This window comes from Gymnoscopelus microlampas (genome assembly GCF_963454915.1).
Source record: "Gymnoscopelus microlampas genome assembly, chromosome: 1".
Classification (NCBI taxonomy): Eukaryota; Metazoa; Chordata; class Actinopteri; order Myctophiformes; family Myctophidae; genus Gymnoscopelus; species Gymnoscopelus microlampas.
The window spans coordinates 11,122,983-11,138,991 of NC_139962.1; the positions used below are offsets into that span (position 1 = coordinate 11,122,983).

Below are 16,009 nucleotides of genomic sequence, written 5' to 3' on the forward strand. Positions count from 1 at the left end.
GTCAGTCAGTTGGTCAATCAGACAACCAGATAGCCAAAGCCCAGCAGCCCGGGGATTTTTTTTGTCTGATTGTCTCATCATAGTGAAACGTACTGATCTGGGAGCAGGCTGGTGGTGGGGAAGCTGATAATGAAGGAACCCATTCAACAGCTTCTTATCTATGGCACTGCTTTAGCAACGCAACATTAAATACATACAGGTCCAGGGCAAGCGTCTCCATTGGCCGAAGTTTAATCATCGGACTCAGATTAAAGTATATCTGAACTTTTGAATGCTTTAACTTAAAACCAACACTGCTCAATATTGATTCATTTCACATTTACAATGGCTAGTTTAAAGGTTTGTGAGCATCCATGCAGTTATCTTATCAGGGAGTCGGTCATGATGCAATGACACTAGTGCAGGGGTCTTCAACAGGGGGTCCGGGACCCCTAGGGGGTCCTCAGAGTTACTACAGGGGCTCCGCCAAATCTTTGTGTGATATGATTTTATTTTTTTACCTTAACCACTTGAACCCTAGCATCCCTTTTCTGAGGAGAACTTTAGACAAAAATAGCCGATCTACAAGCTCACAACGCCTCGCGATGCGAGGCGTTGTGAGCTTGTAGATCGTCTATTTTTGGCAAAGAGTTATAGGTGTAGAGGGAAAAAAGAACAGTAAACGTAAACAAAAAAAGTTGAATCTAAAACACAATTTTACACAAAATAGAGGGGGTCCCCGCTTCATCTCTCTCTCAGCTAGGGGGTCCTTGGGCTGAAAACGTTGAAGACCCCTGCACTAGTGACTATTGTCCACTCTCCAGTCACTTGTCTGTAGTGTTTTCATGCCACCTTATGGTATCGCCTGAGCTCGCTTGGAACTTTGACTAAGGTGATTTAAAAATAGTACCAGCCAGGTACTATATCCACAACGTTTGCCCGATGGAAAACAAAAAAAGGCGAATATAGTTGACCCAGTACCTTGCATGCAGTGAAAAAGCACCGCTTGACACCAAAAGTCCTATAATTGTCCCTGGAACAGTGGCTGTGCTCCTGGGGGCCTCGTCAATGCGGCACATCCTGGGCCCAAGTGAAAAAATGTAACACAGGCCGAGGGGTCAGGGCGCACCAGGCTATTGTGAAGTAGTCTGACTCTTGGCCCAGTGTGTGGCTTTGCTGCCGGCCTGATCTACTTACTGGACAAGGAGTAATGACCTAATAACACGTTCCCTCCACTGGAGAGACGGCTGTGAATTCTATAGTTTTTCCCAAGTCCAAAATCTCACACTCAAAGCATGTGAAATAAGAAAAAGTAAATGCTGAGATACAAGGGTAAGTGTGGCTATTACAAAACTTCAAACGCATGTGAAACTGTTATTGTGTCATTGTCAACATCTGTACTCAAGCAGTGGTAAAGGAAAACAGGCAAACATGAGACAATCATTTAACCAGATGTTTAGTTAGACCTGGTGCTCATTTTGTGAGTTGTACAGGACAACGCTTCTACTGTATGTCAGCTATTTTCACTATTTAAAAAGAAATGGCCAACATGTACTGTAGGTACACCAGGTTGAAGGCGGTTAAAAAGTCTGGAGAGGGGAAAGGAGTAGATACTGTAGAGAGAGAGAGGAAAGGCTAGCTATGCTAAAGATAGCATGGCATACATCCTTTAGAGTTATAGACTGAGGGAGAGCCAGCATATATATGTCTCTCTCTCTCACTCTCTCACTCTCTCTCAATTAAAAAAATACATTTTCACTACCTTAACATCAGTCAACTTATGCATTTTGGAAGTAAATTGGTCCTTTTTTTACCTGTCAAAGAGTATGGTACAGTAGACTAACTTACCACACAACTAAAACGAATAGATTCAAAGATTTGATTTGCCACATGATCATACATGTACATACATACATACAAGTGAAATGTTGATGTGGCTGCCTGCTAGAACGTTGACAATGTCACATACAGTGTACAAATAATAGAAGGTAATAAAAAAGTTTTAATACAACTACGGTACTGTTAGTAGTTGCGGAAGGAGGCGCGGCGGCCTCCGCCCAAGTGGAGCCTACTATGTAACTCGGCTCGGCTTGTGACTCTGTCTGTGTGTGTGCAGTATGTGTGCAGCCGCGCCCCCATGTGACTCACGCTCTCATTGGCTCGCGCCCCCATGTGACTCGAAACTCTGTGACTGAAATATAGCAGCTGCACTACCTGTGTGCAGCCGCCAGAGTGCGCCAGAGTGCACTACTACAGTGTGGCTGAAATATAGCAGCTTACAGTCAAGCTGCGTTCGCTTCCAGCGTTCGCGCGTCTTACTTGTAGTAATACATCAAGTAATAGAGTGTCGTTAAATCAAAACGATTACAAAAACAGCATTGATATAGACCAATATTGGTGTAATGAATGACCACAGAAACTACAGTAATACAGTACATTCCCTGCATTATTGATGTATGATAGAGACTATAGGCTACACAGAGAAAAACTAATGAATTTAGAAACTAAACATCTGTGTGCTATGCCTTATGAAAAACATGACGTGCAGCAATTACACAAGAGCTTAAAACACAGGTACAGCAGTTAAAAAACCTCTTGCCAAAAATAGCATACACAGTGCAAAATGGTAGCCTATAAAAAGGATATCAGTGGTGTGTCGGTCTTGTATCAGTCTGTCTCCCCGGATCTGAAAAGTACAAACGTTCTTGTTAAAGTACATCAAACTACGTTTAGACAAGTAGGCCACGCTGTCTGTTGCGTCACATGTAAAATACAGGCAAAATAGCTGTAAAAACGAAACATCTAGGAACAAAACTCTACACAATAACTAAGTGTACGGTAGATGTAATTAAAGTGATTAGCAGAGAAACACATTTCTCTACACACACAGATCATCAACTATAGCTTCACTGCAATGATGTGCGGGGAAATGGAAAGGCCCTTAAGAATAGTGTTGCCAAATGATGGGTCTTTTCAGTTTTTGTTTTTTTTCCTCCATCAACCAAATAAGACGTTCACGTGGTATTGAGGCAATATTCTTGTAATAATCAATCATTTTCTATCCTCAGTGTTGCCAGAATCCTCCATAAATCCCGTAAAGCCATAGATGTCAGCCTGTTTGCACCACATTGCATTTGTGAACACCAGCAAGTGCTTTCTCACCAACACATTAAAGCTCTGCTGTGATTGCACCTGCTTCACACTGATGATTGTAAATTCTTCATCCTAGTTTCATAGAAATGTCCACAGCAAACCATGAAATTTGAGCATTAAAAGTTATTTATGACTGTTTTGCATTGTCTGTCCAAGCACAGACATAGTAACACCCCCCACCTGCTCTCGCTCTCTCTATCTCTCTATCTCTCCCCCTCTCTCTCTCTATCTCCCTCTCCCTCTTTCTCTCTCTCTGAACAAGGGCAGTCTTTGTTTTCACATCACACTGTAATCTTCCTGCTCTTTTCTCACTCAGCACGACCTCCGGACGCGCGCACACACACACACACACACACACACACACACACACACACACACACACACACACACACACACACACACACACACACACACACACACACACACACACAGTCCCCCGCGCACACACACACAAAATACATGCACCCACCAGCAATCTCCCAACACACACACAATCCCCCTGTATGGTCTCTCTCTCACACACACACACACACACACACACACACGTTCACCTGCCCACCTCTCTCTCACACACATGCATGTAGTATAGCTGTCTGTGTCCTTTCTGTTTTACTGCCATTAGGCCTGTCACAATTATTACATAATCGTCTAATCGCAATTATTTTATATAATCGCAATTATTTTATATAATCGTAATTATTTTATATAATCGCAATTATTTTATATAATCGTAATTATTTTATATAATCGCAATTATTTTATATAATCGTAATTGTTTTTGCATAATCGCCATAATCAATTCCATATTAAACAATGTCATATCTTTTAAAAAAAATCAAAAATAGTGGAAACAGCAGATCTATAAGCTCAAAACGCGCCGCGTTGTGACGCGTTTTGAGCTTATAGATCGGCTATATCCACTATTAATGTTTATTTTTAAGTATAAAGTAATTCAATATGTGTAGTCATATCTGCCCTGTGCAACTTTTGTTTACGAAAGCTAAAAGCCAAACAGATATGTAATTTTTATTCAGAATGTCCCATTCATTTTCAACGACAGAAACTAAAAGCAATTATTTGAGTGATGATTAATCGTCAACTTAAATTTGCAATCGTGACAGCCCTAACAGCCATTGCTTTCTGTCTGTCTGTCTGTCTGTCTGTCTCTCTCTCTTAGCAGTGTGTTCTCAGAAACACTACCAGTGAACTCATCATCATCATTAATATCACTCTTCCTTTCTCATATCTGCCCCTCCCCCTGCAGAGCATTCAGGATGCCCAATCACACAGAACAATAGCAGTGTTGTGTATACTGTGTGTGTGTGTGTGTGTGTGTGTGTGTGTGTGTGTGTGTGTGTGTGTGTGTGTGTGTGTGTGTGTGTGTGTGTGTGTGTGTGTGTGTGTGTGTGTGTGTGTGTGTGTGTGTGTGTGTGTGTGTGTGTGTGTGTGTGTGTGTGTGTGTGTGCTGCACTGCACGCTGTATGGAATGTCCTCTCGGCTAATGAGCCTTTTAACGTGCAGTACTGTACATCAGCCTGACTAGCAAACCCGGGGCTCTGCTGTACTCTAACTGTTCATCTACTGTACATCTGTTGTTGTTGCTTCACCGGAGTGAGGAGCCACACAGTCTGCCATCTTAAAAGAAATGCACAAACAAACCCTGTTCTAAGATGATTTGGCCTTCAGCCATGAAATTAAAACCCAAAGTGCTGTTTACACTTTCTCTCTCCATAGGAATTCATTACATTTGGTTGCTTGTAATGTCAGTTGTCTTCAAATGTAAGTTTGTGACCCCCCTCTGTCTCTGTCTCTGTCTCTGTATAGACGAGTGGAGAGAAGGTCAGCAAGTTGAGTTTGGTGGATCTGGCTGGCAGCGAGAGAGCAGCCAAGACCGGAGCTGCAGGGGATAGGCTGAAGGAAGGCAGCAACATCAACAAGTAATTACACACACACACACACACACACACACACACACACACACACACACACACACACACACACACACACACACACACACACACACACACACACACACACACACACACACACACACACACACACACACACACACACACACACACTCAAATTACATGCAATGCAAATGTATGGACAAAACATGCATATGGACACACAGAAACACATGTGTGTACATAAACACAAATGTTTGCATATACATACACAACAAGCACGTGTATGTATGGTAAACCTCTCCATTATTCAACAAAATACGAAAAGTGGGACGGCCGGGTGAGCTAAAATAAGTTGCAAATGGTGATTATGGTCCGGATCCAGGTTAGCTTTCTACTGCATGCTGGAGGAATTACTGTTGCACGAGGTGGTTGACAAATGTGTGTGTGTGTGTGTGTGTGTGTGTGTGTGTGTGTGTGTGTGTGTGTGTGTGTGTGTGTGTGTCAGGTCTCTGACTACCCTAGGGCTGGTGATCTCAGCACTGGCTGACCAGGGAGCAGGCAAGAACAAGAACAAGTTTGTTCCTTACAGAGACTCTGTTCTTACATGGCTCCTGAAGGTAATACACATGCAAATACACATACTGTACACACACGTAGACTAGGATCACATGCAAATACACATACTGTACACACACGTAGACTAGGATCACATACAAATACACATACTGTACACACACGTAGACTAGGATCACATACAAATACACATACAGTACACACACGTAGACTAGGATCACATACAAATACACATACAGTACACACACGTAGACTAGGATCACATACAAATACACATACTGTACACACACGTAGACTAGGATCACATACAAATACACATACAGTACACACACGTAGACTAGGATCACATACAAATACACATACAGTACACACATGTTCCCACCAAGTAATAACTGCATATTAACACCGGTGATACTGTATCGGTAACACCGAATGCCCTTGTGCATAATTCAATTACATTTTATTGACTACTTTAAATAACTTCATTACCGTTAACCAGTACGATACTTGACACGCCTGGTATTGGATTATTGGATTATGATATATAAGTAGTCAGACAATATCTCCAATCAGAGCTTTAGGATAAGCATCCATGATGTCACAAAAGGCAAATACGATTGGATGGCACATTGAGTAATATTTTCTACACATCGTTGTGGAGTAACTAAAACACTCGTACTCATGTTCGTACTGTCAAGTACACTTCAGAGCCTTCTCTCTCACCCCACTACTCTCGCTAACGTGGCATATGTCAAATGGCTCCGCTGTTACTCACTGTGCTGTGAGTGTGAACAACCCCTAGAGTAGACTCTAGGTGTAGACTCAATCGGGGGCAGACGGATCAATCACTTACAGTTTATAATAATGGTGTCCGTCATCCAACGTCCATCATCCGATCCAAAGATGAACTAAATGGGTTTTATTTATACTTTTTTTTTTAAATATAATAATAATTTAACACATTCACTGCCATTGACGGACATCTCCGTCATTTAAAATCCACCCGTTCACCGCCATTGACGGATATGTCCATCATTTCAACAAAAAAGAAAAAAGAAAAACGGGTGAAAACGTCCAGAACCCAAAATTCCAAAGATTTACAGTACTGCTCCATTCACTTCCTGGTTAACTTATCACTTTAAAATTCTGTATCTCGGCTCCTGTGTTTTACTTTGTATTTTTGGCGAAACATGCTATTTTCAACTGGGTATAACAAGAGAACGGGAGGTCACGATGGCATTTTTTCCTTGTTCATGGAAGCACAGTGATTTCCTTCGTGATTAGCAACCATCAGGGGATCGATCATACTGGAGATAAAATATTCTGTGGTTCTTGAAAAATTAGTCAGAATGCTTAAATCCATTCAGAAGCTACCTGCCAGCATTAGAAAGCCCCTGGCAGTGAATGAACAATAATTGATTATAAATACATTAAAATGGTGTTATTTTCTCAGTGGGCAAGTAATGTTATGTATGTGTATGCCTGCATAACGTGGAACACCGGTTACATCAGCTACTGCAGCAGCAGCTAAAAACAGAAATGCACACACAGACTGACAAAGGTGCTTGTAAGGTGAATGTAGTAAAAGGAACTCTGAAGATTTCGCTTTTTACAGACATGACATTTCCTCTCTCTCTTATCTCTCCGTCACCAGGACAGCCTCGGTGGGAACAGCCGCACGGCCATGGTCGCCACGGTGAGCCCCGCGGCCGACAACTACGACGAGACGCTTTCGACGCTGCGCTACGCCGACCGCGCCAAGAGCATCGTCAACCACGCCGTGGTCAACGAGGACCCCAACGCCAGGATCATCAGAGAGCTGCGCGAGGAGGTGGAGAAGCTCCGAGACCAGCTCACACAGGCCGAGGTCAGAGAACGCAAACTAACTCTATATGAGACAAAGTCGGAACACATTTAAATATATGGCTAGACAAGAAAGAACTTGTTTTCTCAAATGCAAGGAGTTTTACATTTGAGGAACGTAAAAAAAACGGAACACATGAATATTCATATAAGCGATGAATAATATCAAAAAGGACTATAGTAAGCCTTGGCTGATATTGCTTGCGTTCAGCTTCTTCTTTTAATTCCAGTTGCTGTGCACCGCTCTGCTGACACTGCATTCACAGCATCGCAAATGAAATTTAAGTGAATGTTTGCTGCATGAGGCCGAGTGTCTGTTATGCAAACTAGAACGCTATAACCCAAGTTGACAATGGCTTTTATTTTGGTTTGCTTGTTTGTGAGCTGATCTGAATGTAACACGACTGTGGTAGCCTGGCAACAAAATATATCACAGCAAATGTAGGCCTGTGAAGTGTGAATTCAATCAAATTGTTATTATGTTGTGGCAAAATGTGTGTTATCTGAAGCACTTATAGGGCATGGTATCTTCATGATAAATCTGGTGATTTATGCCCCTGTTATGTGTGTGTATATATATATATATAGACGGTAGAAAAGTTGGGAGTGAGACAGTGTAAGAGAGATGTACTGAAGGAAAGCTGAGAGACCCAGTATAGGAGCCGAACAGCCTTTTGGCGTGTAGTTGAATCGCAAGGGGGCGGGGGGGCGGGTGGGGAGAGAGTCAGCGCACTGAAGTCAAGGCACAGACTACTGTGTTGTTGACGGACGGATGCACCCTTATGAGAAACAACAAAAAAAAAACTTGGCAAAACAGTTGCGTGAATTAGCGCAAGATGAGGATAAAGGAAACATTCAGTCTAAATGTCCAGTTTGCTAATTCACAACTACTGTGCCAGATAATCACCAAGAGAGTAAAAAAAATAAAAAAACGTTTCAGTCATTCAGTCCGACTTCACTGTAGCCTATAGTAGCCTTTTCCTAAATTATATTTGTACTTAGGCTGTCCTGAAAGTTTATAATATTTAGAGAAATTTAAAGTTTCAAATACAAAAGTAGTGGTCGTAGTTGCGAATTACTGGACATTTAGACTGAATGTTTCCTTTATCCTCATCTTGCGCTAATGCACGCAACTGTTTTGCCAGGTTTTATTTTTGTTGTTTGTTGTCTGTCAACAACACAGTAGTCTGTGCCTTGACTTCAGTGCGCTGACTCTCTCCCCACCCGCCCCCTTGCGCTTCAACTACACGCCAAAAGGACGTTCGCGTATAGGAGAGACAGGCAGTAGGAAGTACAATTGATCCCACATCAGAAGGGTTAGTTCCGGAGGCGAGCATCTTCACAGCTAACACAATTGAATATCCTTGAAATGTCTCAAGGGGAATGATATGAATTTAAGTCTTTATAAGGACCTGTGGCTGGTAAAAAACCCAAATTCCTCAGATGCTTGAGCCGTTTCACCACCGAGATAGATAGGTTAGCTGGCCAAGTGGGCGGCAGACTAGAAACACACTGCAGCCACATCTATAATTTACCAGCTTGTGGTGGATATTAATAATCCTACTCTGAATGGAGAAGTGAGAAGCGGATGGAAAAATACAATTGAGTGGGCGTAGAAAGAGTCCAGAAAAAGACAGAAAATAGCTGTTGTCTTTTCCTGTGGCATAATCCACATTTCCCATAATCAAACGGCTTCATTACAACAGAACATTGTGCAGCCCAAGTAGGAAGACAATAATATTTAGTCAGTCTGGCTCAGAGTTTTGCAAGCTATAAGTTTCAACGTGTCTTTGTAACATCTTGTGTACAAGTACATAAGAGTAAATGTTTTTTGTACTGTTCCTCTCCTCTCCTCTCCTCCAGTCTATGAAGGCTCCAGATTTGAAGGAGAGGTTAGAGGAGTCAGAGAAACTCATCCAGGAGATGACTGTCACCTGGGAGGAGAAACTCCGTAAGACAGAGGAGGTTGCACAGGTAAAACACATCATTACAGATGGTCTTTTCTTTTCCATCGCTATTTTATGACTATCCAAGGGGACTTCAACGTTTTCAGACCAAGGACCCCCTAGCTGAGAGAGAGACGAAGCAGGGACCCCCTCTATATTGTATAAAAATTGTGTTTCAGATTTAACTTTTTTTTTGTTTACTTGGTCTGCTCTTTTTTCCCTCTACACCAAACACCTCTTTGCCAAAAAATAGCCGATCTAGATCGGCTATTTTTTGGCGGACCCCCTGTAGTAACTCTGAGGACCCCCTAGGGGTCCCGGACCCCCTGTTGAAGACCCCTGGACTATCCTATTCATATCTTCTTAATTTGTTTGTATTATTATTATTAACATGAATATTAGCATCATGTTGATGAAGCTCGAAGTACAACAATTTCGCCTGAACCTTGAGCTAGATAAGACAAAAATTACTCATGATTGGTGTTGATTCAGTGTTTGTGTGTGTGCGTGCGTGTTTCTGTTTGCATATTTGTGTGTGTGTGTGTGTGTGTGTGTGTGTGTGTGTGTGTGTGTGTAGGAGCGTCAAAAGCAGTTGGAGAGTCTGGGTATTTCCCTCCAGTCTTCAGGGATAAAAGTAGGAGATGACAAGTGTTTCCTGGTTAACCTCAATGCTGATCCTGCACTCAATGAACTGCTGGTCTACTATCTGAAGGTACACACACACACACACACACACAGACACGTACGCATCATAAGACATTTGCTCCATGAACGGTGCATTTACAAACCGGTTCAGCGAGCAGAACAACACTGTGCGGTCGGTAGTGAACGTGAGCTTGTCGTTGTGCGTTCCAGGATCACACAAAGGTGGGTTCAGCAGACTCTCAGGACATCCAGCTGTGTGGGATGGGCATCCAGGCTGAACACTGTGTTATCAACATCACCGCCGATGCTACAGTCATGCTCACACCATACCGCAACTCCAGGTAAAGGACCTGGATGCCTGGCGTAGCTGTACATCTGGCCTTCTGCCCGTCTAGCGTTTTGTCTTGTTATATGACGGAGTGTGTGTGTGTTTTCAGAACGTGTGTGAACGGCTCTCCAGTCACCAGCGCCCAACAGCTTCACCATGGAGACAGAATCCTGTGGGGCAACAACCATTTTTTCAGGTACGGGGCCAGCTCTGTTCAATACAAATGTGTGATGTCCATGTTTTAACTACACACTGGAATGGACTTTTTTTTCATCATGAATAGTCAACTTCATGTTGACCAATTCACACATGGGAGCTGCCCAGTACGACCACTATATTCTAACTCTGGCCGAAAACGAATTAAATTTCAAAGGAATGAACTGAGCATCAAATCTATTCTCAACATCTCTCTCTGTCTGTCCAGGATCAACCTGCCAAAGCGCCGTGGTCGTGGGGTCGAGGATGAGGAGGCCGAGGGTGGTCCGATGAAGAAGAGTGGCAGCAATGAGCAGCTGGATGGCGATGGGGACACGGCTAGCGAGGTATCCAGTGAGGTCAGCTTCTCCTACGAGTTCGCCCAGACCGAAGTGATGATGAAAGCCCTCGGACAAAACGGTGAGGAGAAGCTGACATACATCACATGGATGGACGGACGGAAAAGTAGAAACATAAATGATGGATGAATTGATAGAAACATCATGGATGATGGATGAATGGATAGAAACATGGATGACTGTTAAATAGACAGATGGAAACATGGATGATAGACAGATGGGTGGATGATTACAGTAAACAGAAACATGCGTGGATGGGTGGTTGTGAACAAAAACCCTGTTCTCTTCCCCATGCAGACCCCATGCAGGCGGTGCTGCAGTCCCTGGAGCGTCAGCACGAGGAGGAGAAACGCACGGCCCTGGAGAGACAGAGGCTCATGTATGAACAGGAGCTGCAGCAGCTCCGCAAGAAGCTGCACCCCGGCGACCGCCAGTCTTCCCAGAGCGGCGCTGGCGCGCCACAGCCAGGCCAGCCAGCCAGCCAGCCTCAGTACCGCAGCCTGGAGAGACTGAGCTCTGGAGGCATGTCACACTCGGCCAGCGCCCAGAGCAGACTACGACAGTGGAGCGAGGAGAGGTCAGGACACTGGGGGTGGGGGTGGGAAGATGGTATTGGATGGACGGGTCTGGGTGTTAACGTTACCCCTTTCTTAACTCATTCACTGCCAGAATTATTTCTGGCCCGTTTGAACACCGCCAAGATTTTTCATTGAAAATAAAAAAGTACTCAGGAGCCGAGATACAGAATTTTTAAGTTTTAAGTTAACAAGGAAGTGGATGGGAGTCTATATCTTCGAAAAATCATATCTCCTTGGTCTTTGTGTCAAAAATAAAATAAAATATATATATATATATATATATATATATTTTATTTTTTTTTAACGTCGTTTTAGTCGTTCTTGGCAGGCATGGCTTATGGACAAAGTCGTTTTAGTCGTTCTAGGCAGGGAATCAGTTAACGTTTACGTATACCAGGTCGGCGTCGACTTGCCAATTACAGTGTGACCGTCCCACCAGGTTATGGAATGAAAACGCAAGACTTAAAGGAGTAGTTCACCCAAAAAATTACTTATTTCCTATCAATTACACACCCCATGAAGCCTTGAATTCGTGGAGATTTTTTTGTTTTTTGACGCATTACTGAGCCAATAATTTGATGACCGGGTGGCTGGTCAGTAGAAAGACTCTGGAGACTCTGCTGGTCCTCAAATTATTGGCTCCATGAATTCAAGGCTTCATGGGGTCTGTTTTTGGGTGAACTAAGTGAGCGGGTTGAGTTCAGCACTGACTCCAGATGAAAGTAATGAATCTAATTACAGGTGGAACCATACAAACAAGTTAACCAGCCATTCTGTACGTGTCTACAACGCTAGTTCCACACCAGAGCAGTTACAGTAGCATTTTAAAATTGTATACAAATCTTCCTGTGTGACTCTGTGGGTAGAGCAAGGCACTAGCACAGCCAGGGTAGAGCTTTAATTCCCTCAGTAGCTGTAATAAAATCATGATTTTAATCATGCATAATGTGTTAGATATAAATAAAAATAGAATGCTCCATCAACACCCATTACTCATAAATTCATCTAAAGTTTGTTATAAAAACGTATTTAATATAACATTTTACTTGGCATGTTATTTTACACAAAAATAATGAAGGAAATGAGAGTAACCCTCCTCTCTCTCTCTGTCACCCTCTCTCTCCCCCTCTCTCTTTGCGTCTCTTTCTCCCTCTCTCTCTCCTCCCTGCCTTTCTACTCCTGCAGGGAGGTGGTTTTGACGAGGAGTCTGAGGAAGTTAAGGGAGCAGATTGTGCGTGCCAACCTGTTGGTTCAGGAGGCAGGCTTCATCGCAGAGGAGTTGGACAAACGCACCGAATACAGAGTCACCCTGCAGATCCCTGCTGCTAACCTCAATGCCAATCGCAAGGTAACACACACACACACACACACACACACACACACACACACACACACACACACACACACACACACACACAATTTTCAATTCAATTCAAAGGGCTTTATTGGCATGAGAAAACATACGTTTACATTGCCAAAGCACAATACAACAATACAGCAATACAATCAAAACAAAAAATGTACATTTGAAAGTCAGAATCTTCAATAGATCAATTTCTATGTACCAAGATCACTGGGTGCAGGTATAGTGCAGGAATATACACAATGATTAGTCTTTAGGGTGGTTGTGTTCCGTTCGATATCCTTCTCCTATCACAGCAACTCACAAATCTTGCTGCTGTGTTTGCACATTGTTGTACTTCGCCCAGCAGATATGGGAGTTTTTTGTCATTGGTCATGTTTTCAAAATCTCTGTGTGTGGTTGTAATCTGTGGGAAGTATGTGTCTCTGATGTCTTGGTACAATGGACACACACACACACACACACACACACACACACAGTGAGACAACACGCAGAGAGATGTCTCCCACATTAGTTAAATTTAGACGTTTTCAAATTGTTTTTCCTTCTGTGAGCTACTCCACTTCATGTGAATTATTTTTTAGTTATCGGTGTCTTACTATTCCCATGGTTATTGAGGGGACATTTCTTTGTAAGACTCCCATACCCGTGATGAGTACAGCTGCTTTTCACAAAGCTTGGCAAAACATTTTAAATACTCAACTGATCAACTCCCAAATCTCTGCTATTATACTGTATGACAGCACTGCACAAAGAGAGATAGATCATATACTATATGACAGCAATAATCATGTAATTCTACTAAGGTCCTTGCTTTAAGCTGTAAACAAGCGAGTGACTTGCTCAAAAACGTATTAAAACCTATTAATGTGCTGTGCAGCTGTTGTGACATGCTCATTCAGTTGACAGGAATGTGTTATAAACCAGATTGTGAGGCAGAAGTGCTGCCAGGAGGGACCCTCCTATTTCCACGAATGTATGTGTGGTGTCTCAATACTGACCTCCTCTGGCAAGGCTTACTTACAGTACTTAAAATCCCCAAAAGGTAGCACATCCCACATTTCAAATCAATAGAGGACAAACTACTCACATTTCCACTTTTTGTGGACGCTTCTTCAGAGCATTGCTCTGATGAAGGCTCTTAGTTGAAACGCGTAAGTTTCGCTTATTGGTGTGTGCCAATAAAAAAGTGGAAATGTGAGTACTTTGTCCTCCATTGACTTGAAAATTGGGATGTGCTACCTTTTGGGGATTTTTTTTCAATTCCTATTTTTGATATGTATACTGGATGTTGATGCGCAACCTCTTTTTCTTATTTAGGCTTTTAGTTTCCTCAGCTATTCAAGTTTGTCATTGTGTGTGTGTGTTTGTGTTTGTGTGTCTGTGTCTGTGTCTGTGTGTGTGTGTGTGTGTGTGTGTGTGTGTGTGTGTGTGTGTGTGTGTGTATAGCGTGATGCGGTGTTGAGCGAGCCAGCGGTGCAGGTTCGTCGTAAAGGGAAAGGCAAACAGATCTGGGCTCTGGAGAAGATGGAGAACAGGCTGGTGGACATGAGAGAACTGTATCAAGAGTGGAAGGACTATGATGACGATAACCCTGTGAGTCAGCAGTTCTCAAACTTTTCCGTGCCAAGGACCCCTAAATTGATAGTATGTATTTGGCCGCGTGGACCCCCCCATCTGAAAAGACTTTGTGCCAGGGACCCCCAGAAGAGCAGATTTATGTAAAAATAAAATCAAAATCATTCAACATTTTCCAAACATCGATATTTTTCACAATTATTCAAAAAATATCAGATATACAAGCTTGCATGAGCTTGTATATCGGCTATTTTTGAATAGCCAACATATAAATGGATAAAGTGGTTAAAATGATTGTGATGCTATATTAACTACTTTTGCTGGGGACCCCCTGGAACCCCCCCAATGACCCCTGGAGGTCCCCAGACCCCACTTTGAGAACCAATGCTGTTAAAAGTAACCATGACAACCCTGCAAGGAACTATGACCCATACAGAGCTATTGGTACACTTGTCTTTCAGTGATAAATCAACACTCTGGGAACTCTGGTAATTTGTAATAATAATTGCGACGGTCTTCTGTGAATCAATGCAAATCAGCCATGTCTATAATTTGTAAAGTAACAGTTCCAGGGCAGTAAACACAGAGGTCATCTGATAATACTAGTCCCACCACTAATTTGTGGTCATATTTATTGTACCATTTTGCCAAATTGCTTTTACATTATAGTTTACCCCCACACAGCAGTTAAACTGAACGTTAACCCATTAAGACCTTAAGCCGATTCTACAAATGTCTAAATCCTCAAACGTTTTCATGTCAAGGACCCCCAAAATGTATATGTATTTGGCTGCGGACCCCCATATCAAAATATGTTGTTCCAGGGACCCCCAGAAGCAAAGATTTGAGTTACAAATGTTTGCTTTAAAAAAAATATATATATATTCAAAGATTTCCACAAAATCTCGATTTTTCAAAAATAGCAGATATACAAGCTCATGTATATCTGCTATTTTTGAATAGCTAAAGTGTAAAATAATGCTTTTTAGCTCAAATCTAAAAGTGACACCGATTTGTTCCAGGTCTTAATGGGTTAAACTGAATGCTGTTGTTCATCATATCCAGGTGGATAATGTCAGTACATTTGAGTAAAATACAGGCTTTGCTTATCCCCTGCAAAAGCGCTGCACGGATCACAGATGTGATAGGCTAGACTAGTCCTGTGCAAACGGCTCTCAAGTCTCTATATTCATCTCAAGACTTTCTCTCCTTGCGTCCTCTAGGTGATGCGTTCATACTTCCGTCGTGCAGACCCGTTCTTCGACGAGCAGGAGAACCACAGTCTGATCGGCGTGGCCAACGTCTTCCTGTCCAGTCTCTTCTACGACGTCAAGCTGCAGTATGCAGTTCCCATCATCAACCAGAAGGGGGAGGTACGGATACACTGCACTTAAGAGCCCTACACAGCTAAAAGAGTATTAATTCCATCAACGATTGACCCACACAACTTTCCATTTATTTTTCAGTGGTCGATCAAACCAATTGGGATGGTGTTAATCTAAGTCAGAGAATGTAAAAAATGCACAATGGATTATTCAG

General features: G+C 42.6%; 1 protein-coding gene across 1 annotated transcript in view; it reads left to right on the top strand.

The window, feature by feature from the left end:
• kif13ba (kinesin family member 13Ba) overlaps nucleotides 1-16,009 on the top strand; it is an 85,806-nt gene that overhangs the window by 49,572 nt on the left and 20,225 nt on the right. Inside the window, exons 10-21 of the mRNA XM_084042852.1 lie at nucleotides 4,957-5,069; nucleotides 5,548-5,659; nucleotides 7,270-7,482; nucleotides 9,342-9,452; nucleotides 10,002-10,136; nucleotides 10,280-10,410; nucleotides 10,507-10,593; nucleotides 10,822-11,012; nucleotides 11,249-11,528; nucleotides 12,715-12,877; nucleotides 14,342-14,488; nucleotides 15,694-15,843. Of these exons, the coding sequence (XP_083898978.1) occupies nucleotides 4,957-5,069; nucleotides 5,548-5,659; nucleotides 7,270-7,482; nucleotides 9,342-9,452; nucleotides 10,002-10,136; nucleotides 10,280-10,410; nucleotides 10,507-10,593; nucleotides 10,822-11,012; nucleotides 11,249-11,528; nucleotides 12,715-12,877; nucleotides 14,342-14,488; nucleotides 15,694-15,843 (1,833 nt within the window). The remainder of the gene's footprint in view (nucleotides 1-4,956; nucleotides 5,070-5,547; nucleotides 5,660-7,269; nucleotides 7,483-9,341; nucleotides 9,453-10,001; nucleotides 10,137-10,279; nucleotides 10,411-10,506; nucleotides 10,594-10,821; nucleotides 11,013-11,248; nucleotides 11,529-12,714; nucleotides 12,878-14,341; nucleotides 14,489-15,693; nucleotides 15,844-16,009) is intronic.